The 24,132-nt window shown below is 47.9% G+C and overlaps 1 protein-coding gene across 2 annotated transcripts; it reads left to right on the top strand.

Moving 5' to 3' along the window:
* Nucleotides 1-1,453: 1,453 nt before the first annotated feature.
* Bag3 (BAG cochaperone 3) lies at nt 1,454-23,072 on the top strand. 2 transcript variants are annotated; one of them, XM_013356574.4, is made up of 4 exons: nt 1,454-1,961; nt 16,804-17,130; nt 18,602-19,003; nt 21,692-23,072. In XM_013356574.4, exons 1-4 carry the CDS (start codon nt 1,776-1,778, stop codon nt 22,517-22,519), a joined length of 1,743 nt encoding a protein of 580 aa, XP_013212028.1. In that variant the 5' UTR covers nt 1,454-1,775; the 3' UTR covers nt 22,520-23,072. The 2 variants fall into 2 exon arrangements, with proteins under 2 accessions (XP_013212028.1, XP_005320782.2); XM_005320725.5 differs by having other exon boundaries at nt 1,455-1,961; nt 21,689-23,072.
* Nucleotides 23,073-24,132: the final 1,060 nt, after the last annotated feature.

The following is a 24,132-nucleotide window of genomic DNA, read 5'->3' as shown; positions in this document are numbered from 1 at the left end:
GGTAGGGACTCTAGGTCCAGCCCTGTGCTCAGGGCTTCAGATATAAGGAAGCATAAGCATATAAGTTCACTGACCCGTGAACTTGAGGGCCCAGTTCCTTTCACAGTAACTTTTTTTTTTTTTTAATGGTGCTGAGGATGGTGGAGATGGAACCCAGCCCTATCACCACCAGATTTCTCATGGTAAATTAGTGTGCAGGCATCCAGGTTTGTACATGGATCCTTCTTATGTTTCATGATCTGAGTCAGTCCCTGAGGCCTGATCACCTCTGCACTTTTACTGCTTCAAAGCAAATAAGACCTTTGCAAGTGGGAATAATCCCACTAGAAAGGGTTGGCAGACCTCTCTAGTATTTGCTCCAGGGGAATAATCTGAGGGCAGGAAAAGACCTGAGGATTGTTCCTCCTCCTCCTCCTCCAACTATGACTACTACTGCTTCTTCTTCTTCTTCTTCTTCTTTTTTTTTTTTTTTGAGACAGGGTCTGTGTCATTTGCCCAGGCAGACCTCCAATTCATGCTATCCTGCCTCAGCCTCCCAAATAGCTAGGATTACAGGCCCACCACCAGCCCAACTCCAGAATATTCTCTGAATTCGAGTTGGGAAATCAGGCCCAATATTAGTTCAAGACATTTCTGAGGAAAGAGAATGAGTCGTCATGCCTAAGGATCTAAATTGGCACCTCCCCAAATTCTTTCTGGAATATTGGAGAATCAGGGTGCTTGTGAGGTTACAAGTGAAACTGCCATTGAATCAATCAAATAAAGAATTTTCATGGTTTGATTTGGTGCCTACTTTCCAAACAAGGGTATAGATTTAAGACATCAAGAACCAACCTCTACTATTAAAAAACAAACAAAACAAAACAAAAAACAAAAATGTGATTTTTCTTTAAAATTGTTCCTCTATTACAGATATGAGGTTCAAGAATAAAACCATCAGTCGGTATGATTTCTTCTTTAGGTTTCCAAAGGCAGGCAGGTTCTTTTCCTCTGCACTTCCGTTTTCTTCCAGGCTCGTCATTGGTGTCAGGTTAGTGTTCCGGAGCTCCTCCTGGACAGCACTTGCGTCCTTGAGAGAAAGTGTTTTAAACGTCACCAAGGGACGCCAGGGTCCCCGAGTATCAGTGTCTGAGGGTTTGGAGGTGGGCGCGACTCCCCTAGTTTGAAGACGACTTGTATCTTATTCAGAGGAGGGGCAGCGCGCGGACTCCCGTCCCGGGAACACCCATGCGGCGCGAAGGAGGCAGCGAGGCTGGAGACCGAAACCCGCCCGGGCGCACAGAGGACGCCCCGGGCCGGCCAGGAGCCCAGGTCCACCTCCGGGTGATCCCTTCGCGGCGACGCGATTGGGACAGCTCCGGGGAGGGAGGGAGGACCCGGAAGGGGTGGGGGAGGGGACACGAGCCCCGCCCCGGCCCCGCCCCTGGCTCGGCCCCGCCCCGCCGCGCCACGATTATAGCCGATGACTCAGGGCGGAGCTCCGCATCCAACCCGCACGGCCGCCAACTTCTCTGGATGGGACCAGAAGTTTCTAGCCGGCCAGTTGCTACCTCCCTTTATCTCCTCCTTCCCCTTTGGCAGCGAGGAGGCTATTTCCAGATACTTCCACCCCTCTCCGGCCACGTCACCCCGTCCTTTAATTCATAAAGGTGCCCGGGGCCGGCTTCCCGGACACGTCGGCGGCGCGCAGAGCTCTCCCTCCACCGGCGGCGGCGAAGTGTCCGCACCCCGCGACCTCGCGTCCCGCGGCCGCTGCGGCCCGACCCCGACCCAGCATGAGCGCTGCCACCCACTCGCCCATGGTGCAGATGGCGTCCGGCAACGGCGCCGGTGACCGCGACCCCCTGCCCCCCGGCTGGGAGATCAAGATCGACCCGCAGACCGGCTGGCCCTTCTTCGTGGACCACAACAGTCGCACCACGACGTGGAACGACCCGCGCGTGCCCCCCCAAGGTCCCAAGGTGAGCCGAGCCAGCGGCCTCACTTCGACGGCGAGCAGGCCGGGCGGGGGGACTGGGCCGGCGGGGTACGCCAGGGCTCCGGACCGCCGGAGGTCTGCGAAGGCCACCGCGGACGCACGGCCTTCGGGGCGGACAGCGACCCCCGCGCAGGGGTAGGTCGCCGCTCCCGTTGCGTCCTGCTGCGTGCGGGCGAATACCCTCTGCGGACCCGCCCTTGACAGGCGTCGGGCCCAGAGAAACCCCCGAGGGCTGGCCCAGAGAGTGCGACCCGCGGGGGGACGCTGGGCCCACTCGCCCGGTTCGAGGGGCGAGGGGCGGAGTGCCTGGTGCTGGAACTGCCCGTGCTCCTGGGCCCCCGGAGGGGCGGCCGGCCTGGTCAGCAGCCGAGGCCCTGGCCAGGCCCCGCCGCGGCCTCTCCCCCCACCCGGCCTCGGGTCCCGAGATCGGCGGCACCCCCTAGGGTTCATGCATGTCCCTCTGTGCGGATGCCAGAATCCCTTGCAGGCAAGGGGTGGGGGGGACTTTGGGGGAATTTCACCTTCTAGTTCCACAACTTGGTTGAGGGTTATGTTGACTTTACTCTGTCTCAGACATAGAGTGACTCAGGACAGTGGCATAAATACATTTCATTAGTTTTTATTCTTTCTGTATTTGAAATTACAGCTGTATTACTGTTTGAAACTGCTTTCAATAAGGTAGTCTAATGTCACTTGTTTAAAGAAACAAACAAAAACCCCACAAGGTCCTCTACTCCCGGGCAGTTTCTGTGCTAGAGATCCCTGACTGCCTCATAGTTGGCCCCTGCCTCGCCACATTGCCTCACACTGGAGAGAAAGAGAATATGTTTTTTTTTTTTTTTTTTTTAATGGCACACATTCCCCTTCTTGTTATGGTATTAAAATACTTAGGATTTGTTCACAGTACACAAATAACTGAAGAGCGATGCTCTTGTGAATGCAGCAAATATATACCCCAGTTTCAAATATGCAGAGATACCTTCAAGAGCATGAAAATTTGAAAATACAAATTTGGGATGAAGAGCAAGGAAATTTGAAAATAAATATTTGGATTGAGGGCTGGGATTGTAGTTCAGTGGTAGAGCTCTTGCTTAGCATGTGTGAGGCACTGGGTTCCAACCTCAGCACCACATATAAATAAAGTAAAAAAAAAAAAAAGTAAATTGACAACTAAAAAATAATTTAAAAATTTTGGATTGAATCTGCTCATTTGAAAATATAGTTAAAATTTTATAATTAACACATCGATGTAGTAATAATTTCTATAAATTTGAGCGATTTTTCAAAGTAAAAAGTTTGGAAAAATAAATATACCTAAAGAGTAATTATTACTGGTGTCTGGAAAAAATTAAAAGCAATTAAGAGCTGATAACCATTATTTTTTAAAAAAGATCTGTATTATCCACTTCACTTTCACTTTTAGGCACTTCATTTTTTGGCCAGTGCCACAGATAGAACTCAGAGCCTCCCAAATACTGGACAAACACTGCACTCCAGCTCACATTTTATTTTTTTCTTAAAGATACTGATAAAACTTAGGTATCCAAGAGTGAGGCATTGTATATCCAGCAGTTTACATTTACAAGAAATTAATTGTATATTTATTCCTAAAAATCAGAACAAGAGGCTGTAATTATCTGGGATGGGCATAATTATATATATCTTTTTGTCTGTCTGTTCAACCCCTTATTGGCTGAAGCTTGTACTCTATCCCTCTTCTTTCAGGGTGCATAGGTGTAGAAGATCTATATTTTTAAAAAATATTTTTTTTTTAGTAGTCAGTGGACCTTTATTTTATTTCTTGATACGCGGTGCTGAGAATCAAACCCAGTGCATCACACATGCTACGCAAGCACTTTGCCACTGAGTCACAATCCCAACCCCCAACGATCTATATTTTTCAGGTGTCCTTCCTATAGACACAGGGCCAGTCAAAATCTGCCTGCACCCTTTTTTTGAGATTGAAGATTAAGTTTGAGCACATATATTGCTTGTACTTTGCTTCTTTTTTTTTTTTTGAATTTTTAAATATTGATTTTTTTTTTAGTTTTCGATGGACACAACATCTTTATTTTATTTTTATGTGGTGCTGAGGATTGAACCCAGCGCCCCGCGCATGCCAGGTGAGCGCATTACTGCTTGAGCCACATCCCCAGCTCTGGTACTTTGCTTTCAACATGAGATTTACCCAGCAAGTTGGGATCTTCCTATGGATGGATTAGACTGGAATTTCATAAGCCTTTTTAAGGGGAAAAAAATTACTGTTCTCAACAAATAGAAGCTATGAACTACCAAAATAGAAGGGCTGGGTTGGAAGAGTTGATCTGAAATTTTTATGGTCAGAATTTTATTTTTTAAATCTGAATTTATTTATTTATTTTTAGTACTAAGGTTTAAACCCAGAGGCTCTTAACCACTGAGCCGCATCCCTAGTTCCCCTTTATATATATATATATATAAATATATGTATGTGTGTATGTGTATATTTATATATATATATAAAGGTTGCTCTGGGCCTCACTAAGTTGCTGAGGCTGGCTTTGAACTCGCGATCCTCCTGCCTCAGTCTCTTGAGCTGCTGGAATTACTGGTGTGTGCCATACCTAGCACAGTGACAATTTTGAAGTTCTTGAAAGTTCTGGGATAGGTGGCGTAATCCCAGTGATTTAGCAAGACCCTCAGCAACTTGGTGAAACTCCATCTCAAGACAAAAAATTTAAAAGGGCTGAGTATATAGCTCAGAGATAAAGTGCTCCTGGGTAAAATCCACAGTAGCATAAAAAAAAAAAAAAAGAAGAAAGAAAAGAAAATCCTCAAAGATCTTTGGTTCAGTCTCTTTATTTTATTGATAAAGAAATGCATAGAGTTCAAGTGGGTTTCTGAAGGTCATAGAAGTAGCACAAATAGCAAGGAGAGAACAGTATGGAGCCACTAAGAACAGGCAGTGTCTGTTCACAAGTTAGAAGTGGCTTGAGTTTTTATAAGACTGAAGCATGTGGGATGGAATTCTTGAGCATCTTTATGTCTTCCCCATCACATTGAGTCACTCAACTCTGCTGTGTTTGCTTGGATTTTGATGAGTGGATATGATGAATTCAAGAAGAGAGTTTTGTTTTGTTTTGTTTTGTTTTAAATCAAATTGACTACCTGGGATTTGTCGGTGTGGTACCAAAACATAAGGAGAAAACTGACGTCAGTCTGAGAGCCAGATCCTCCCGGCTGCTCCTGCTTCATGTCTGGGTTTCATTGCTTTCAAAACAGTGCTTTGATAGTCACAGAATATGTGGGCAACTGATGCAGTTTCACTTACATGAATCACACCTTAATCTAGACTAAATACAGCGGAAAATCCTTCCGTGTTGTTTTATGTTAGAAATTGGTTTCCTAATGCATAAGGAGAGAAGAGCTGGGTTCTAAAGAAAATGGCTCTTTTGGAGGAGCTGAACTAGAGGACCCTCTAAAAGCATCCTCATGTTGGAGAAGAAATGCTGCCAGTCAATAAAAAGTATTCAGGGAGCATGGAAACAAGAAAGCTCTCTTGGGGGCGGATTCTGCTTCGGGATGTTTATAATCTAACTATGTTGGTAAAGAGATGGCTTTCATGGAAAGAAGAAAAAGACTAGCATTTTGTATTTTATTTAGTTTTTAAATTCTGTCCTCTTACGTTGATATTCCACTTTTCCCTAAAGTATTTAGAGCAGGTCTTTTCTGCCCCCCACCCCCTTTTCTTAACAAGGGGGCAGGTAAAAGCAAGTGTCGTGACTGCAAAGACACTGGCTTCATCCAGCACCTTTTTTTTTCTTTTGTTTTTTTCTTGGTACTGAAGATTAAATCCAGGGTGCCTTACCATTGAGCTACCTCCAAATCTTATTTATTTATTTATTTTAAAATACTTTGTTAGTTGTAGATGGACAATACCTTTATTTTATTTGATTATTTTTATGTGGTACCAGGGATCAAACCCAATGCCTTACACATTAGGCAAGTGCTCCACCACTGAGCTACAATCCTAGCCCCTTATTTGTTATTTTGAGACAGGATCTTGCTAAGTTGCTGAGGTTGGCCATGAACTTTTGATTCTCCTGCCTTATTCTCTAGACTAAGGATCATAGGTGTGAGCCACCGTGCCTGGTCTTCATAAGTAGCTGGGCCTCCCACCAGCAGTCGTCCTGGATTCTGATTTTCTGCATCTTCTGCCTTCCCACTAATCTCCTAGCAAATTTGTATGATCCCAGACCCCTTTCCTGTCAGAGTAGTTAGTGATCATTGTGGCCCCTGGAGATGCACGGTCACCTGTAGACACTCTCCAGTTCTCCATGAGTAAACAGAGTCTAGGTATTCTGAGTTCTGGTCACTTGAATACCTTCTTGGATGGCAGGCAGGCACTCTTCCCTCACAGAGCGAGGCTATTCTTGCTCTGTGGATCTTTGGGGTTCCCAGCTGGCAGTCTCCAAAGGAACTTGGGCCCCATGTTGGATCTGAGTTTCTCAGAGTGGTGCCCAGAAATCTTAAGTCCAAAGAGCTTTCTGTTGACTCTGATTCTGCCAGACTGGCTTGAGAGCCACCAGGGCCTGATCCTACTTGGCACGGGGGTGGGGGGATGGGGAATGTTCTGGGATGTGATAGGAGCCTGTGTGGGCCCTGGAATCCCTCAGCCGTGCCTGCTTCGTGTCTGGCCTGCAGAGTTGATTGTCTAGCCTTCACTTTCCTTGGGGAAACTTTCCCAGTGCCTGAGCTTCTGCAGTGTGACTCTGGGCAGAGGTAGGGACAGGGTTAAGACAGTTTCACAGCAGAGTGTGTCTGGCAAGGTGTCAGTGTGAGAGTGGGGAGGTTGTCAGTCCCTTGGCCTGAACTTCCCCACACCCCAGAAGAAATGAGCCAGATCAGGGACTCCTTCTTCCTGTCTGGCCTTCCCAGCATTCACTCGCCATCACAGTGTGGCAGGTTGTACCCAGGTGCTGTGAAAGAAACATCCCTTCAGAGAAAATTGGAAGTATTTCAAGTATGATTGGAGCAGGGAGAGCTGTTTATTCTGCGTCAGGTTCAGCAAAGCCTCCTGAATTTTCTTAAAGATGAGATCATTTTGCTCTTTCTGGATCGATTGCAAGCGGTTGTGTCTCTTAGCAGACTCGGAGCACAGTCGGGAGATGAGTGGCCCATTCTCTCCTTCGCATTTCCAGCAAGTTGCAGTCATGGCTGAGCAAATGCCTTTGCTACTAGATGAACAGTGATTGGTTGGGGGTGGGTGAAGAGTGTGGCGGCGTATCTTGGGAGCCGGGCTCTCCAAGACTTTCATTTTCTAAAGAACAGCCTGTGTTTGGCTCACTCAAGAACTAAGTGCACCTCGGAGAGTATAATTTATACCTGTTCTGTGAAGTAGATTCCCCTTTATGAGGGCAGAGTCTGTGCAGGGACGGTGGCAGTGGTGGTGGCATTTGACGTTAGGCAGGGCTGGGAAGGCTTATACGTTGGATGCTATCAGGGCTGGTGGTGAGTCACAAAGCTTCACACCACCCGTGAGGCTTGATTAGCACTGTCCTCATTTCTGGAATGACACACAGTTGCCTTATATAAACCACTCTGCATGTTTATTACTTTTTATTGACATTTAAAAATGATGTTCTGTTGTTTACCATCCAAAACAGGAAACCATACATAATACAAACCCGCTCTTTCTCCTTCAAGTTTTGCCATTTAATGCTGCTCTTAAATATTTGGGAGGCCTATGTTGAAACACCGGAAGCTGAAGACAAAGGTCCTACTTGTTAGGAACCTCTGAGACCCTATGGTTTAGATCAGCCCCCAGGAACCCACCACATGTGACTATTACTCTCCAGCCCCCTCCCTGGCTCCCCTCTATAGTGAATCAGCTCCACACCCCCAGTCTGTGTCTTCCTCACCACTTAGACTCAGCCAGACTTCTAGGGCCAGATGCCAGATCCTGTTGTTCTGCAGATGTGGTGTCTCTCTGTTGTCGCCTGCCACTTGTGATACTTTGGTGATATCTAGTGTTACTAAGTCTTCACATATTTCTATGAAGATGTCTTGGGGCCTTGGCAGCTTTTCAGGAGGCCAGGCAGCTTGCAAAAGCTTAATCAGAAAGATTTCCTTAGGAAAGGATGAATGGATTTTTCTTGCTCTGTCAACATATTGATACCTATGTGCAAGATATGAATGCGTACTTTAATAGATCTTGTCTTTTTTAAATCCTCAGGACAGTTCTCTGAGGTAGGAGCTCTTAAGTATGTCTTAATACCTGAGAAAACAGGCTTGGAGAAGGGATTTGCCTGGCCTTGGGTCACAGAAAGACTGAAATAGCTTTCCCCCACCTAGGATCCTGCAGGAGTGACAGACACAGTTGCCTTTAGTGGGCCAGGCTGCTTCATACCCAGGCCCAACCCCAGGTAATAAATAGCCCTGAATCCATCTTTGTACAGTTGATGAGAAACATTGGCCCATTTCCTGAACCTGAGTCGTAACTCAGGAGGTGGGCTGCTGTTTTCGTGTCACAGAATTAAATGCCATATAAGGGACAGGGGTGCTGTTCGATGCCTTCCTCCGTGAAGCATGTCCCACCTCCTTCCAATGAGAAGCAGGCTCTCCCTGCTTTGCCTTTGGCTCATATGGCGGTTGTAGGTTCTGGGGCCGTCTGTTTCATTCTCTGAGCTGGAAAAAACTAATGGCTGACTGTGTGGCCTGCCTCTGATGAAGTGTGGAGGGTGTGTGTCACTGGAAGTCTTCCATTGGTTCCTCAGCATTGCAGTGTTGTCCTGGGCTCCTAATTGTCCCCCCAGAGGCCTGTCCCTGTGATCACTTTTTGAATGTTGTTTTCTGCGTAGAGGATGTCAGTGTTAATTCCCCAAGTCCATCCTGATGGGTCTGGAGAAGCTGTTTTCCACCAGTGACACAGCATCTTCCAGCCAGCCTGCCTGAGGGAGGGGCTGGGAGCCAACAGCAGCCAGACGCTGTCTGCACAGCTAGGGATCAGCGACGCTGGGAAAGGAGACTTTTTCATTTCTTTTTCTTGTCCTGGGCAGTAAGATCAGAGCCGCATATGCAGAACTTCTTATTCACTGTCAGTTCAGAAAGACCTGGAAGTGCAGCCTGCTCCTTTGTGCGTCAGGAGCCTGTTGTAAACACATGGGCTGCCCAAGGCTCCTAGCACAGAGCTGGGCCCTGGTGAATTGAGGTGAGACCTTCTACTGGAAATTCTTTAGCATCCTGTTGGAGAACAGACCTTTCCTATTTCAAAATAACTTCTTCAGTGTTCACTAAAGTAGAATTGCAGTTATTTCAAAATTTAAAAATTTCTTCTTGGACCCTGAAGAAATGAACGGTTTAAAAAACCCAGATAGTGAGGAAGAGGAAGGCACCTGCATGTGCCAAGGAGAAGGCAGCTGCTTCGCTGCTGGGTTGAACCTCCTGGGTCAGTGGAATAGGCCCCAGAGCAGGGCCTGGTGCAGAAAGGGTTAGCCCCTGTTGTTGCTGCTGAATGGGGTCTTCTCCCTCCAGAGGCCCTGTGCTGGGCGCCATTGCAGTCTTGAGGTTGTGGTGACTCAGAACTGGGCCAGTGTCTTTACTCTCGCTCACTTGCCCTGTCTCGGCCGGGCCGATGACTCAGCAGAGCAGTGGCTTCCTGACCCAGCACACACTTGTACTGAATGTTCCAGGTCTGAACCTCAGCCCAGCTTGGCCAGATGAAATGCTTTCCTTCCTGCTGCATTTACCCCAGGAAGACAAAGAAGAGTTTGGAGATGTTAATCACATGAACGTTAACCACACAGCATAGAGGTGTGACAGGAAAGGGCTAGTGAAAGGGCTGAGCTTACCATCACACAAACTCACGCTCTAGAGAGCTTAGTTAAATTGTTCACCCTCCCTGGGCTTCAGTCCCCACTTCTATAAAATGGGAATTGCAACTGTACTTGTCCAATAGGGTTGGGAGACTGCAGGGAGATGTTGCATGGAGGGGGTTAGTTCAAAGCCTGGACCTGGATCGGTACATGCACAGTCCCTGGAGATGTTCACAGCCTTCGATGCTGGGTGAGAGGGTATTTGCAGATAGGCATTGGCTGCCCCATGTAGTAGATGTGGCTTTGCATAGGACCTTTAGCTCTCAGATGGGCCTGAGTATTGCTTCTCAGAAGTCAGACCTCCTGTCATCCCCTTTGCACCAAGTTGAGCTGACTCCACCTTAACTGTGTCTAAACAGCCCTCAGAACCCTGGCCTTGCTGTGTCCCTTGGGACGGCAATATGCAGCCAGGGGGTCACATGAAGAATGTTAGGCCTTCTAGAGCCTTAGCCAGCCCCCAGCTCCAGCTCCTGTCAATCCCTCATCCTCCACCTGAGACAGGCCTGGGGATGGTGATTCCTGCACGGAGCTGCCCTGAACCCTGCCTTACTCAGCCCAACTCCTTGAGGACAGGCTGTCTCTTGGACATTCCAGCACAGCCCTGAGGACAGTGCCAGGAAGGTACTAGGTACCAGGATCCTTAGGAGCTGGGGAGAGCCAAGATATCTTAATAAGGGCCCATGGACCCTGTTACCTGCACCCAGCTTAGAGGGGCAAAGATGACCCCACAGATGGAAGAAGGAGTTTTCTAATTGTCTTCATCATCCTGGGGGAAGATGTGGTTTTTGTGTGAAGAATGCTTTGAGAAGCTGTTTAGGGTAGGGAGAAGAATTCCTAGGAATCTCCCTAAGGGACTCACTGTTGGTCCAAGAGGGTCTCCCTTTGCCCCAGTGCTGTTTACAAATGGGAGATTCTTTTTCTCTTGGCAAAGTATATTTTGTACAAAATGCACATCTGCTGTCATCCTACCCTGACGCCTAACAAACGTTTGCATGGTTGGTATCTAGCAGATGGAACCGGTGTGTCCACTTTTGATGTGGGACAGGTCCTTGAGAAGGCTGTGGAAATGTTCCAGGTGTGAGGATGGTCCCTCCAGGTCTCTTTAAATTCAGGTAGATCTTGCTTCCTGGTATGGAGATTTCAGGTACTTTTTCCTCTGTGATTCCTACCTTTAGATGGATTAAAGAAGGTGCTTTGCTCCTTCTGTTTTTTTGTTGTTTTTTGAAGAGGAAGTAGGTAGTGTTTATTTTTCCCTGAATCCATGAGTACAGGAGCTGGATTATCTTGGCCTGGCTGTGCACTTCCTGTGTGACCTTGGGCCCCATCCATTTCCACATTTGCTAAGTGGAATCCTTGAGGAAGGCTCCTGGGGGTGGGGACAGTAGGGAGGCTAGAGACTTGGCTCTGAGCCCCGACCTCTCCCCCATTGGAGAAACGCTCAAAAGCTGCCAGTGTGCATGGTTGGCCTGAGGACTGCTTGTGGGCCCTGGTAAGGGAGGTCGAGGAGATGCCTGCAGATGTTCTGCCTCCTGTGGACTGCCCCCTGCCCCAGCCTGGCCTGGCCTTTTCTCTCCCAGGTCTCTGGTTGTGTGCAGGGAGCCCCAGCCTGCTGTTGGTTCCCAGCAGGGAGTTGGTGTATAGGCCCTTCTCCAGAGTAGCTTGCAGGCCTGAAGGAAAGGGAAGAGTACTGAGGTGAGGCCTTCTGAGGGGTTTTTGGCTGTGTTTTCTTCCAGGTTAGTTCTCGCAGAAAAAATGGCATCCTTGTTAATTAGTGCCCTCAAGGCTCTCAGATAAATGACCTACAGCGCTGTTAGGCTTCTTACCTAGTTGGTGAGAACCACTGAGGAACTGGGCTTTGTGAACAGCAGGCCTAACCCTTGCTGGAGAAAGCTGCATCTATCCATAGCTATCTGTGGAGTGAAGATACATGACTGTATAGGGCAGGTTGTGGCTTGAAGTCACAGAGCCTTTTTACGTCTTTATTTCACTTATGTCTTTCAACCTCCCCTCTTGCAGAGTGTTAGGAGTTTTACAGCTGGGGAAACTGAGTCTTAGGAGCCTGGGGCTCCTTACTGGTGAGCAGCAGGGAGGGATTGGAGCCCAGGGTGACAGCTTGCAGACTAGGGCTCTGTTGTTCATTCCTGTTTATTTGGACACAGCTGCAAAGAGAAGCAATGCTAGGGACTAGGGATACAGCTCAGAGATAGAGCACTTGCCTGGCCTGTGCAAGGCCGAGTTCAGTCCCCAGTACAACAGGAAAGAGGAGGAGGAGGAGGAGGAGGAGGAGGAGGAATGGTGCTGGTTTCATCTTCTAAAAATACTCTCCAGTAGAAACAGAGAGAGACATTCATTTTATTAGTCCTGGGATAAAATGATTAACAAGTTTCAGAGCAAACCTCCCATCAGCTTTGATTCAGGCTGGTTCACAGAGATTATGGCCGCCACGGGTCTCTGTTTTACCAGAAGTCCCAGGACAAAATTCCACCTTCTTAGAGGTCCAATGAATGGACTTTGGTGGAATGTGGGCCTTGCTTATTATTCAGAATTTGCTCATTCTCTTATCTACCCCACCCAGCAAAGGGAGTGGTGGAAAAGACCCCGTATCACAATCTGGTGGACACTGAAAGAGTTCCTTGTAGGGACAGAAGTGACTATTTATATAACAAATTGACAGTAATACTTATTTCATTCCTATCGCCCGTTGTACCAAACAGAAAGTGGTGGTAGCATGTTGAGGCTCAGCCCTGTGCTTAACATAAAAGCTTTGTGCTCCAGTCTCCTGCCTGATGGAGGTGAGCCAAGCTGCTGAATTATGACCAGGCCCTAGCTACATGGGGAGTTCCAGGATTGCTCTTTTCCTCCACCTCTTTCCTTTGTTTTAGAAGTTTTGAAGTGTTGTTTGAGAACTCAACGCCTGGCCTGGGTGAAGGCTCTTCTGGCCTAAAAACCCAGTTAATAGAATCCGTGTCCTACTTTAAGACTCCAGGGCTATCATCAGAAGTGCTGTGGCAGCCCCAGGAGCTGCTATAACCCTCAGTTCCCATCAGGGTGATGGGAGCTGAGGTTTGTAGGTATTGAACCCACTTTTTTTTTTTTTAATATGTTTTAGTTGTAGATGGACACAATGCCTTTATTTATTTATTTTTGTGTGGTGCTGAGGATCAAATCTAAGACCTCACACACGTTAGGGCAAGTGCTTTACCACTGAGCCACTACCCCAGCCCTTGAGCCCACTTTTTAAGAGCACTGTGGCCATAGAATCAAAGCTGTGGGGTTGGGCCTCACAGAGGGAGCCTGTTTTCAGGGTTCAGAGTGTTCAGTGTTCGGGGGATCAGTTGTAGATGGGTCAAGGCCAGCCCTTCTGTATGGCCATCCTGTGAATGTGCTTGTACCCAGCTTGTGCCTTGCCAGACCCACACCTGGCAGGCATCCAGCCCTGCTTCCCGCCCATCTCCTAGAGTACAAGGGCTGCAGCCAGGGTGGTGTTCAGCCTCTTCATAGTTGAGAAAATAAGGTCTCAACTATAAGGCTGTTCGCTTCACAGGTGGTTTTGGGTGGAACAAGACCTAGGGCCAGCTGCAGTCTCTTTCCGATCTCCTGGCTGTCCCCTTAGTGCCAGGTGCTTGTTACAAACAATTAGTCATGCAAACTGTGACCTTAAGCAGATAAGCCCAACAGCTTGCCTGGGCTCCAAACCTGACCCCAGGCTTTCTCCAATAATAATGTCTTGTTTTTAACAGGACAAAATTTTGGCTTGTCTGAGGTATTCTTTTTCCTGCTTTCAATCCCAGCCATCTCATGGAGTTATTTGTTGCCCTAAGACAAGCCTCAGAAGATTTTAATGCAATATTCAGGCAAGGGGAAAGAATTAACTAATTCATTTTATAAATTAATTAGTGAGATAAGCAGTGGAAGGCCCTGGGGCACTTATTTTCTAATTAGATTTTGTGTATATTCCTGATGTCCTTTTACCTAAAGATAAGGGTAGTGAGCTGAGCTGCAGGCAGGTCTCGGTGATGATGGGCAGTCATCAGCTTGGTGACTGTGATTGCACCCCAGTCCCTGTCATGTGATCACCCAGCGCCACCCATACCCCACCCCTTAGAAGGTGGCTTCTCCCCATTGATGTCAGGTTGGAGCAGGGGATGAGTCATATCTGAAGGATGCTAGTGTAACCAAGAGACTGTCTCTAGAATTGTGCTTCAACTTGAGAACACCTCTTAATGGACTAAACAGATATTTTAGTCATATTCTGGGGAATTATAATATTATACTTTTGGGGGGGTGTTCTTTTTTTTTTAACTTGATTGTGATGAAAATGCAGTGGGCACTATAGGTCTCCAGGCAGTGCTTTTTACTGGACTCTAGCAATGCCGGGAGTGGGGCCCTCAGGCAGTGGTGTGAGCACTCCAGCACAGGCCTTGCTGTGGGTGCGAGTGTCACTTTTGGTTTAATTTTATTCTTTCAGGTAGAATTGCTGATTGTTCTATGAAGTTGGTGTGATTTTTCAGTCACCTAAAGCAATAGTTTTCTACACAAACCCCACCAGAGTGGAGGGGGCACCTGGAACTTCTTTCTGATGCAACATTTGCATTTTATTAAACAGCATTAGTGGGTCATTAATCCTCCCAGGTCCAGGAGCCATGGACCTCAGGACTGTAAAGAAAAGCAGCCCCAGCCGCCCTTCCCCTTTAGCCTTTGTGTTTGTGCCTGATGGCTTAGTCATTTTCCAGTCTTCTACCCAGGGTTCTAGGAAATGTGCAGTTTGATTTAGTTTGATAGATTTTTACACAGGAGTGCACCTATTTGCCACCACCCAGAAAAAGAGAATATTTCTATCACCTCAAGATAAAGAGTCTAGAAAGCTAGAACCCTCCCAGCCACTCACATCTCCTCCAGAGGTTACTGGGGGTGAGGGTTTTTGTTTCACAGTTAGAGAAGCAGTGGGCCCAGTCAGCTAGCAAAGACCACATCAGAGGACTTGGGTGGGCTTCTGATTTCGGCTAGAAGGAAAGCTGCTCCATTTAGTGGACAGACTGCCCAAAAGGACTGTTGGGACTCAACACTGAGTAGCAGAGGATTCCTGCAGCACCTCTCGTGGCTCTCTATGGTGCCCGTCTCATAGCAAGAACCAGCTTCTGATTGTGAGGTCTGGATGCTGTCCCTGCTCTTGGGTGACCTGAGAGTTAAGCAGGCTAAAATAATGTTCCTGCCCTAGCACGTGGTCATTCTAATCTGAGAGTGCCAAGTGCCTGTCTGCCTATATCCCAAGGACACAGTGACACCCTTGCCTTTCCTGTGTTTTGGAGGCCCTCCCTGGGGCAAGGTCTCAGCAGGAGAGAGGCAGTTGATGGGCTTGGAAGGGCTAAATCCCAGGGCCAGCCACTTGGTGTCCAAGCCTCTACATAAATAGAAACATCATGGAAACGTTGGGGAATTAAAAATCAAAGCATATATCAGCCCTCAGGATCTGTCCCTGCTTTTGACCAACTCTGAGCAATAGAAAATATACCCCGAAAGCTCATAGGTTTTTGGTCTTCTGCCTGGTTGCCATTCAGAGAGCTGCTTCCTTAAGCAAGGCCCTCTCTCCTTAATACCTGACCTACTCGGATATGTACAAGTGACACACGTCAGTGGCTCCCCTCCTCTGGAGAAGGCTCTTCATGCTTGGGAGATGGTTGGTAGCTGTGTTATGCAGCCTCTGCTTGGTGAGAGGTGGCATCACCCAGTGAGTGGCTGCCCAGCCTTGTTGTCTGAAATAAGATCTTTCTCTGTGGTACATCTGGAACTTGGCCTTCTCAAGGGTCCCAAAATAGCCAAGCCACTGAAGAGAGAACTTCATGAGAGGACAGAAGAGAGGGACCCCAACTCTCCTAGTTCAAGTAGGCCTTGTTCTGTTAAAGAAAAAGTTATTCTGTGATACTTGTTAAAGCAGACCACTGGGCTAGGAGTAGGGATCACTGCAGTGGAGTTCTGCAGGTGAGGGGCAGATGAGCCCGACTCCCAGCACAGCATGGGCAAGTGGGGACTTTATAGCCAAGGAGCCGTGTGAGGGTCACTGGATGGAAGATGACTGAAAGGAAAGAAACATCAAGGCCTAAGAGAGATTCTGGCTAACATTCTACTAACCTGTGACGGCGTTCTTGCTACAGATGTCCAGGTGATCAGAAATCACCTGGGGATGATGGAGACAGGAACCTCATCAGATAATGAGATGATCAGACATAGAGGAGGGGATTTGGTAACTGTGTATAGGGAGTTCTTTTGCTAAAACTAGATTTTACAAGTGCACAGATGGGCCTGGGAGAAGGTTCAGGAGTCTGACTAAAGCTTGGCTAGGCAAAGACTGTCCGTTGGCATCATAAGACTAGCACAATTAATCCCTGGGTTTCACTCCCTCTCTGTGCTGTTTGTGATCTTGAGTGCCTCCCTTGTAGCTTGTACTAACAGCATTTCTGAAGAGGCAGCACCACTACCGCCACCCTACTTCTCTCTGAAAGTTTCTAAACTGTGTCTGTGTTTGGGTCCAGTATAAACCTGGTACAGTTGGGAAACGTCGGCCTTTTTTGGAAGCTGAGAGTCTTGCTGTAATTTGGTAGTTGGAGTTGAGTCTTGTTCCTAGGAGATCACCTTCCTATCTGAAGGTTTGGGGGACAGTCAAGCTCTCCTGCATATACTGCCTCCCCATTGTTACCCAGAAAAGAAACCTGTCTTACCAGTTTGGGAAATTGGGGCTTCCCTTGTGCTCAGCAGTTACCTTGGCTCCTCTGCTTTCGCCTGACCATGCAGCAGCCGCTGTAGAAGAGGGGATGTTCAACAGAAGCAGGGACTGTGGAGCAGCCAGACTCCCTGGCTGAGCTGGGGACCCAAGTCGCTCTGGAAGAGCAGAGAGAGGGCTCTGCACCAATTTTCTCTTCGGGGGTATTTTCTTTCTGTTTTCTCATGAGTCTGTTTCTCTTCTGTTCATTCTAGGAAACATCGTCCTCTGCCAATGGCCCTTCCCGGGAGGGCTCCAGGCTACTTCCCACAAGGGAAGGCCACCCTGTGTACCCCCAGCTCCGACCAGGCTACATTCCCATTCCCGTCCTCCACGAAGGGGCTGAGAACCGACAGACGTACCCTTTCCATGCCTATCCCCATCCTGGGGCTCAGCGATTCAGAACTGAGGCAGCTGCAGCTGCCCCTCAGAGGTCCCAGTCACCTCTTCGGAGCATGCCAGAAGCCACCCAGCCAGACAAACAGTGTGGACAGGTGGCAGCAGCTGCAGCAGCTCAGCCCCCAGCCTCCCATGGACCTGAGGTAAGGAGAGGCCTGGCTCACCCCCGGGCCAGGCACTGGTAATGGGCAGGCATCAGGGCCTGGTCTGTAGTATCAGCAGCCCCCCAAGCAAAGATGGTTGCGGACCCGAGTCCCATGCTATCCCCCAGCATTTCACAGGCGTTTTTTTAGGTGCCCAGGGCAGGAGTCTCATGACTTATTTTTATAATTAAGGAATGGGACCAAGATGGTGAACTATAAATTGCTTGGTCCAAATGCGTAAAAGAGAGAGCAGCCGAGCTGGTACCCTGAAGACTGGCCTCCTGGCTCCTAATTCTGATGTTCCTTATTTACACTGGGCTTCTCTGTTTCAGAAAGAGCTATGTATTATTTTGGTCTAGTTCAGTACTTATGGATAGATATCAACCGCTCAGAACTATGTAGAGAATGAAAACAGGACTGCATACCTGTCCTCAGAGCATCCTGCAGGAAAGCCAGATAAGGAATGAGAGAGGCAGCAGCCCAAAGATAGGTTCAGCCCAGAGCCCTTCACTTCAGGGTATGTTGGTGAATTCAGGGCAACAACAGCTGAAGAATAGTTGTCAATCTGATCCTTGGTGGGGATTTGTGGGCCAGTGGACCTAGGAGGTTCCTGAGCACTAGGCCATTTTTATCTTCTGACTGCAGATCATCCCCTTGTGCCCACTGGCACTGTTCTTGAGCACAAATCCTCACTTCCTGTCTGTACCCAGAGTCATGATGGCCTCTGAGCTCTGTTCAGCTCTACCATCTGCATGGGGGTAAAAAGTCATAGTTAGTGGGGGGTCCCAGGAGGTTCGTTCTTTCCTTGGAAAGGAAACACCTATGTGTCCAGTGTGTTTGCTGTAAAAATCAAAGCGACACATCAGAGAAATCTTGGCAAATTTAAGCTAATAAGGCCCTTAGAGACCAACACAGGGAAAAGGCCTCCTCATTTTCTAGATGAATAGAAGGTGGCCCAGAAGAGAAAGGGGCCTGGCTTGCCCCAGGCCTCACAGGGGACACATAAAGCTCCCAGCTGTCACCCTCCCTAGATGAGTAGCGAAGGGTGGAGGAGGGCAGCCAGCACGTGGACGGGGCACTCCTGTGCGCGCCATGTGTATGCACAGATGATTTTACTTACTGGTCAGGACAGGCCGGTGTACATATGGGGTGCTTTATCTGTATTTCAGATGACGCTGAGAAAGCTATTGAGCTAGTAAGAATTTGAACCCAGGCCCCTTTATTCCGAAGCTCTCAGTCTTAATGCTACTCTATGGGGCTGGGGACTGCACCTAGGCCCTATGTCTGCTGAGCACTTGGTCTGTCACTGGGCCACCCCTCAGCCCTTAACACCCCAGTTTGAAAATCGAAACCTTTCTGTGTGGAAAGTGTTGGGAAGTGTGTAGCTTTGAGTAGGTGCACAGTAAGGTTGGTGTGCCAGGGCTGTGGGGTCATTCCTGGGGCCACACCCTCTGCCCTTTGTCTCTTACAGCGGTCCCAGTCTCCAGCGGCCTCCGACTGCTCCTCCTCATCCTCCTCGGCCAGCCTGCCCTCCTCTGGCAGGAGCAGCCTGGGCAGCCACCAGCTGCCTCGGGGTTACATCCCCATCCCAGTGATACATGAGCAGAATGTGGCCCGGCCGGCTGCCCAGCCCTCCCTCCACCAAGCCCAGAAGACCCACTACCCGGCTCAGCAGGGTGAATACCAGACCCACCAGCCCGTGTATCACAAGATCCAGGGTGATGAGTGGGAGCCCCGACCTGTGAGGGCAGCCTCCCCGTTCAGGTCACCAGTGCGGGGTGTGTCCAGCCGAGAGGCCTCGCCAGCCAGAAGCAGCACACCAGTGCACTCCCCATCGCCCATCCGCGTGCACACCGTGGTTGACAGGCCCCAGGTATGGGAAGTCGGTTCTTAGCAGACTGCTGCGGTGGAAGCATGTCTCCATCCAGGGGCCAGGAGCTCTGTGGGTACTGTGGGCTCCCGCCTTGTTAACTTGGGCACAACAGGAGAAAAGTGAGGCTCGCTGGTCCTCAGCAGAAATGTAGGACAAGGGCTGTGGCCCTGCCGCTCTTTTCAGCTGATCATTTCCCACTCTGGCTGTCTTAGGAGACCTGTGCTGTCACCTTCATACCTGAGACCGGGTTTCTTAATGCCCACCACACCCCTGTCCACACTCTCACAGCCTGATTAGATCAGCTGTCCCCTTCTCCACTGTGCAAGCCCCTCTGTACAGTCCCAGGCCCTCTCCCCACCTACTGCCTCCCAAGAGACCAGTCAATCTTGTTTTCTCTGTGGTACCTGCTCATCTTTCTGATGGTGCCTTCCATGAGCCCTTTATGGTATATAAGGTGATTATTCTGTGCCTTTTTCTTTTTTCTTCTTTTTTTTCTTTTTTGTAGTTGTCAATGGACAGGAATGCCTTTGTTTATTTTTATGTGGTGCTGAGGATCGAACCCAGTGTCTCACACATGTTAGGCAAATGCTCTGCCACTGAGCTACAGCCCCAACCCTATTCTGTGCCTTTTAAAGTGTTCATCTTCTCTGTAAGCTCTGAGCCTTATGACAGGAACTGTGTCTGATACCTTTAGTTTTTGGTCAGGTGCTTTGGTCCCTGGCTGATGCATCAGCCAGCCGTAGTGGGTGGAAAGCCATCCTGGCCTGGTGAAGGCCCTGGACACCAACTTGCTTGTCATCTAGTGGAGCAGGGGAGTTGAGTCAGGGAGGAGGAGAAAGTCATTGAGACTGAGCAGCCTAGCAGCAGAACATCAGCAGCCAAGGTCCCTCTGGCTGCAGCTTGAGCAGTGAATTAAAAGGAAGCTCCCTGTGAATGAATGTGGGTAATCCTTTTCCTACAAACAATGACACTGTCCAGGGCCCTGGAACGGAGAGAGCACCCTCATTTTTATATATATATATTTTTGGTGTTTTTTTCTTTAATGTGGAAATAATATCAGCCTTACAGAGAGCATTACAAGACTCAAAAAGAAGTTCCATGTACCCTTCACACAATCAGTTAGCATTTTTCTGTATTTGTTTTGTCATTGCTTCTCTCTACCTACGTTAACTACATATGTTAACTGTCTGAGAGTTAGTTGCAAATGTCATCCCTCTATTCCTAAATACTTCAGCAGATATTTTCCTAAAAAAAAAAGACATTGCTAGCCAGAGAAGACCAGCCTGGATTCAGGGAGTTCTGTGGTAGCATCATCCAGTCTCTAGAACAGTTCCTCAGACTTTGATGCTTTGATGACCTTGACATTTTTAAGGATCACAAGCCTTAGGACATCTTCTCCTAAGTTTTGCTGAAGTCACTAGTTACACAGGCTACCACTGCCTTTAAAACCCAAAGAGGGCCATGTGGTGGGTGCATGAGTAGTAAGGACCAAAGTTTGACCAGAGATTCAGTCAAAAAAGGATGCTGGTGTTGAGATGGCTTCATCACATTAGATCCATAATTAGTGAAATGGTACTTAATCCTGTTTTTACATGGATCATGGTGACCTCCCCATCTTTTTTTTTTTTTTTTTTTTTTTTTTGGTACTAGGAATTGAACCCAGGGGCACTTTACCACTAAGCTACATCTCCAGTCCCTTTTATTTTTTATTTTGAGGTGGTGTCTCAATAAGTTGTCCAGGCTTGCAATACTCCTGCCTCAGCCTCCCAAGTTGCTGGGATTACAGGTGTGTGCCACTGTACCTGGCTATGAACATAAAAGTAGAATTAATATTTTAAGTTGGCAATAGTTCAGAAATAAAATAATCCAACATTTATTTCCCCATTGATGAAACTGGAGCATATGAGATTTTTAAACAGGTTTTAGATTTTCATTTATATACTAGAAGAGCCACAGTATTCCTGTTTTGAGCATTGTTCATTTTTAAAAAAATAATAGCTATCAACTATAGTCATAAGAAAGAGTGGACAGCCTGATTCTGCCTGGGGGGAGGTACCACAGCTCAGCTGAGCTTTAGGATCTAGCACAGATGTGCTAAAGCAGGATTCTTCTAGAGTTAACTATTTTCAGTATCTTGCTTATTCTCACAAAATACCTTAGTTTGGGCAGAAACCACTAGGTTGTCATAGGTCTGAAAAAGCAGAAGATCATTCCTTTCCTGGAATAGGAGATGAAAAGGTCACCCGGGAGTAGGGAGCGCATGGTAAGAGGCAGACCAAGGCAGCCACTTCCTGTCTGCATCCTGAGTTGGATTCACTTGGGACTGTACCGTGAGCAAACCCTGCTTAGCAGTTAGCTTAGGTTTTGCTACTCTCATTTTTGAAAATTATATTGATTTTATTTTCCTTGCCATAAGACTTGTCACCTCCAGCGCACGTGAGGTGTAACAAACAAATAGCCCAGAGTGACTAGTGGAAGCTTGGAGAATAGTATGGTCAGATACATGATTAATACCATGTGTTTATTTAAGCTGTTTGTTGACTTTGAAAATCTTTTATATGGTTAAACTTAACCAAGAAAAATAGTTGTTTTTTTTTTCTTCTAATTGATCCTAGCTACAAACAACTACCTGTGACTTTTAGCCAGTTATTTTAAATACCTCTGTATCTTTTCTCTGTTTCTCAGCAGCCCATGACCCATCGAGAATCCCCACCTGTTGCCCCACCTGAAAACAAACCAGAAAGTAAGCCAGGCCCAACTGGACCGGATCTCCTTCCTGGACACATCCCGATTCAAGTGATCCGCAAGGAGGCGGATTCTAAACCTGTTACCCAGAAGCCGCCTCCTGCCTCTGAGAAGGTGGAAGTAAAGGTTCCCTCTGCTCCAATTCCTTGTCCTTCCCCTTCTCCAGTTCCCAGCCCTGCCCCTTCTGCTGTCCCCTCTTCCCCCAAGAATGTGGCTGCAGAAGAGAAGGCAGCCCCCAGCCCTGCACCTACAGAAGTCACACCCCCCAAACCAGGAGAGGCTGAGGTCGCCCCAAAACATCCAGGTGTGCTTAAAGTGGAAGCCATCCTGGAGAAGGTGCAAGGGCTGGAGCAGGCCGTGGACAACTTTGAAGGCAAGAAGACTGACAAAAAGTACCTGATGATTGAAGAGTATCTGACCAAAGAGCTGCTGGCCCTGGATTCTGTGGACCCTGAAGGACGAGCTGATGTACGTCAGGCCAGGAGAGATGGTGTCAGGAAGGTTCAGACCATCTTGGAAAAACTTGAGCAGAAAGCAATCGACGTCCCAGGTCAAGTCCAGGTCTATGAACTCCAGCCCAGCAACCTTGACACCGATCCACCACTGCAGGAGATCATGGGGGTGGGTACCACAGCAGCAGACAAGGGGAAGAAAAGTGCTGGAAATGAAGAAGCCCAAACTGCAACCCAGCAGCCAGAAGCCAAAGAAGCAGCAGCTCCAAACCCTGGCAGCACGACGGACTCAGCTAGCCCCCCAGCAGCCGCACCATAGTCCCCATTAGACAAGAATCAGACTTGGAGACTTGGCACTGTTGTGTGTGCTTTAGGGAGTTTTAAGTTGCATGCATTTCAGGGACTTTAAGTCAGGTGGTTTTTATTTTTTTGTAGGTGTTCCGTACACAGTAACTTGGGTGGAGGCAAAACACTAATAAAAGGGCTAAAAGGAAAATGAAGCTTTTCTTCTGTATTCTTACTCTGTATAAATAAGAAGTTGCTTGTTTCAGAAGTTTAACCCTATCGCTTATTGTTTTGGGTCCCCACTGTGCATGGGCACCTGTGTTAACTGTGGTTGTGAGCTGTCTTTCTGTAGCTCTGAACTGAGGAGTCTTTTTTGGGGCGTAGATGGGGAGTCAATTTCCCATCACACAAATATGAAATCCATTTTTCAGAAATGTTGCCATTGTAATGGGATGATTTTCATCTCAGAGTTCAAATATCTAACTTTTAGATAGAATAAGATGTAAGGAGCTATAGTCATATCTGTATGTTGGACAACTATAATGTTACATTTGAAAAAAGGGGAAATAAAGTAATTATATAACTCAGTTTTGTGTGTGTGATTTCTAAAACATTGAAAAGAATGGTGGCATCAAGATTTTTTGTCCCTGGCTGTAGTCAGAATCAATGGTCGACACTCACTAGCTGGATCTGGGACTCCTAATGTCTCTACCCCTCCAACTCTTGAGAGTGTGAATCTTGATCACTTTTCAGTCTCAGATACACTTGGAACCTGGGAAGACTCAGGGTTGTGGACTCAGGTAATGGATGTGCCTGCCACACACCTTCAGGCCGCCAGCCAGTGGCTGAGGTGCCACTGGGCAGCATTTTGCCCACCTGGACTGGGGCTGCTCTCTGGCCTCCCCATGGGACTGACGGGGATGGTTCACAAGTGCACAGGGAAGCCAGTTTCCACAATTGCCAAACTTCTGTGGAGTCTAGGTCACGGGATTGGAAATGTGCTCTGAGAGCCTTGGGATCATCTTTATGTGATACCTCTGAGTCACCAAACTAGACTGGGACAAGGTTTATCTTCCTTCCCAGACGGGGTTCCTAGAAACCTTTGGGGTTAGGGGCCAGATGTACTCGGGATTCACTAGGGCAGAAGATGGTTCTCTGTGTGCCATGGCCCCAGATTGTGGAGATGTGCTAGATTTTTTGAAAAGGGAGAGAAAGGCCTGAGCCCTTGGAACTCAAACGAGCACACTGACTTTAGAGTCCTTGAGCTGAATTTCTCATGACTGTACTGAGTTTAATATCGGTGCCTGACGATGCCACACAAAAATACACACTGCTGTACTTGCCACTCAGCTTGCTGAGGAAGGTTGAAGTCACCCTGACGAGAGTCTGCCAGCATTCCTGAGTGAACTCATTTGGGGAGGGCAAGCTGACATGCCACTGATTCTAGAAACTTGAACTTGTAAGTAGGAAAAGAAAACTCCCAGACTATTTTTAAAATGAACCAAAGACTGTGTGACCACTTCTTTTTTGGGACCTGGGCATCTATTCTCAATGGACTTTGAATGCTAGTTAAGCCTCCTCAACTAGTAGACTGATAGCATTTTCATCACTAAGCATCGTAAGTAGCTAGAGTACCTTCAGTTGTCC

The sequence above is a fragment of the Ictidomys tridecemlineatus genome, chromosome 1 (genome assembly GCF_052094955.1).
Source record: "Ictidomys tridecemlineatus isolate mIctTri1 chromosome 1, mIctTri1.hap1, whole genome shotgun sequence".
In the NCBI taxonomy this organism is placed as follows: Eukaryota; Metazoa; Chordata; class Mammalia; order Rodentia; family Sciuridae; genus Ictidomys; species Ictidomys tridecemlineatus.
The sequence above is the reverse complement of the archived record's forward strand: the minus strand, read 5'-3'. Positions and strand labels throughout refer to the sequence as shown.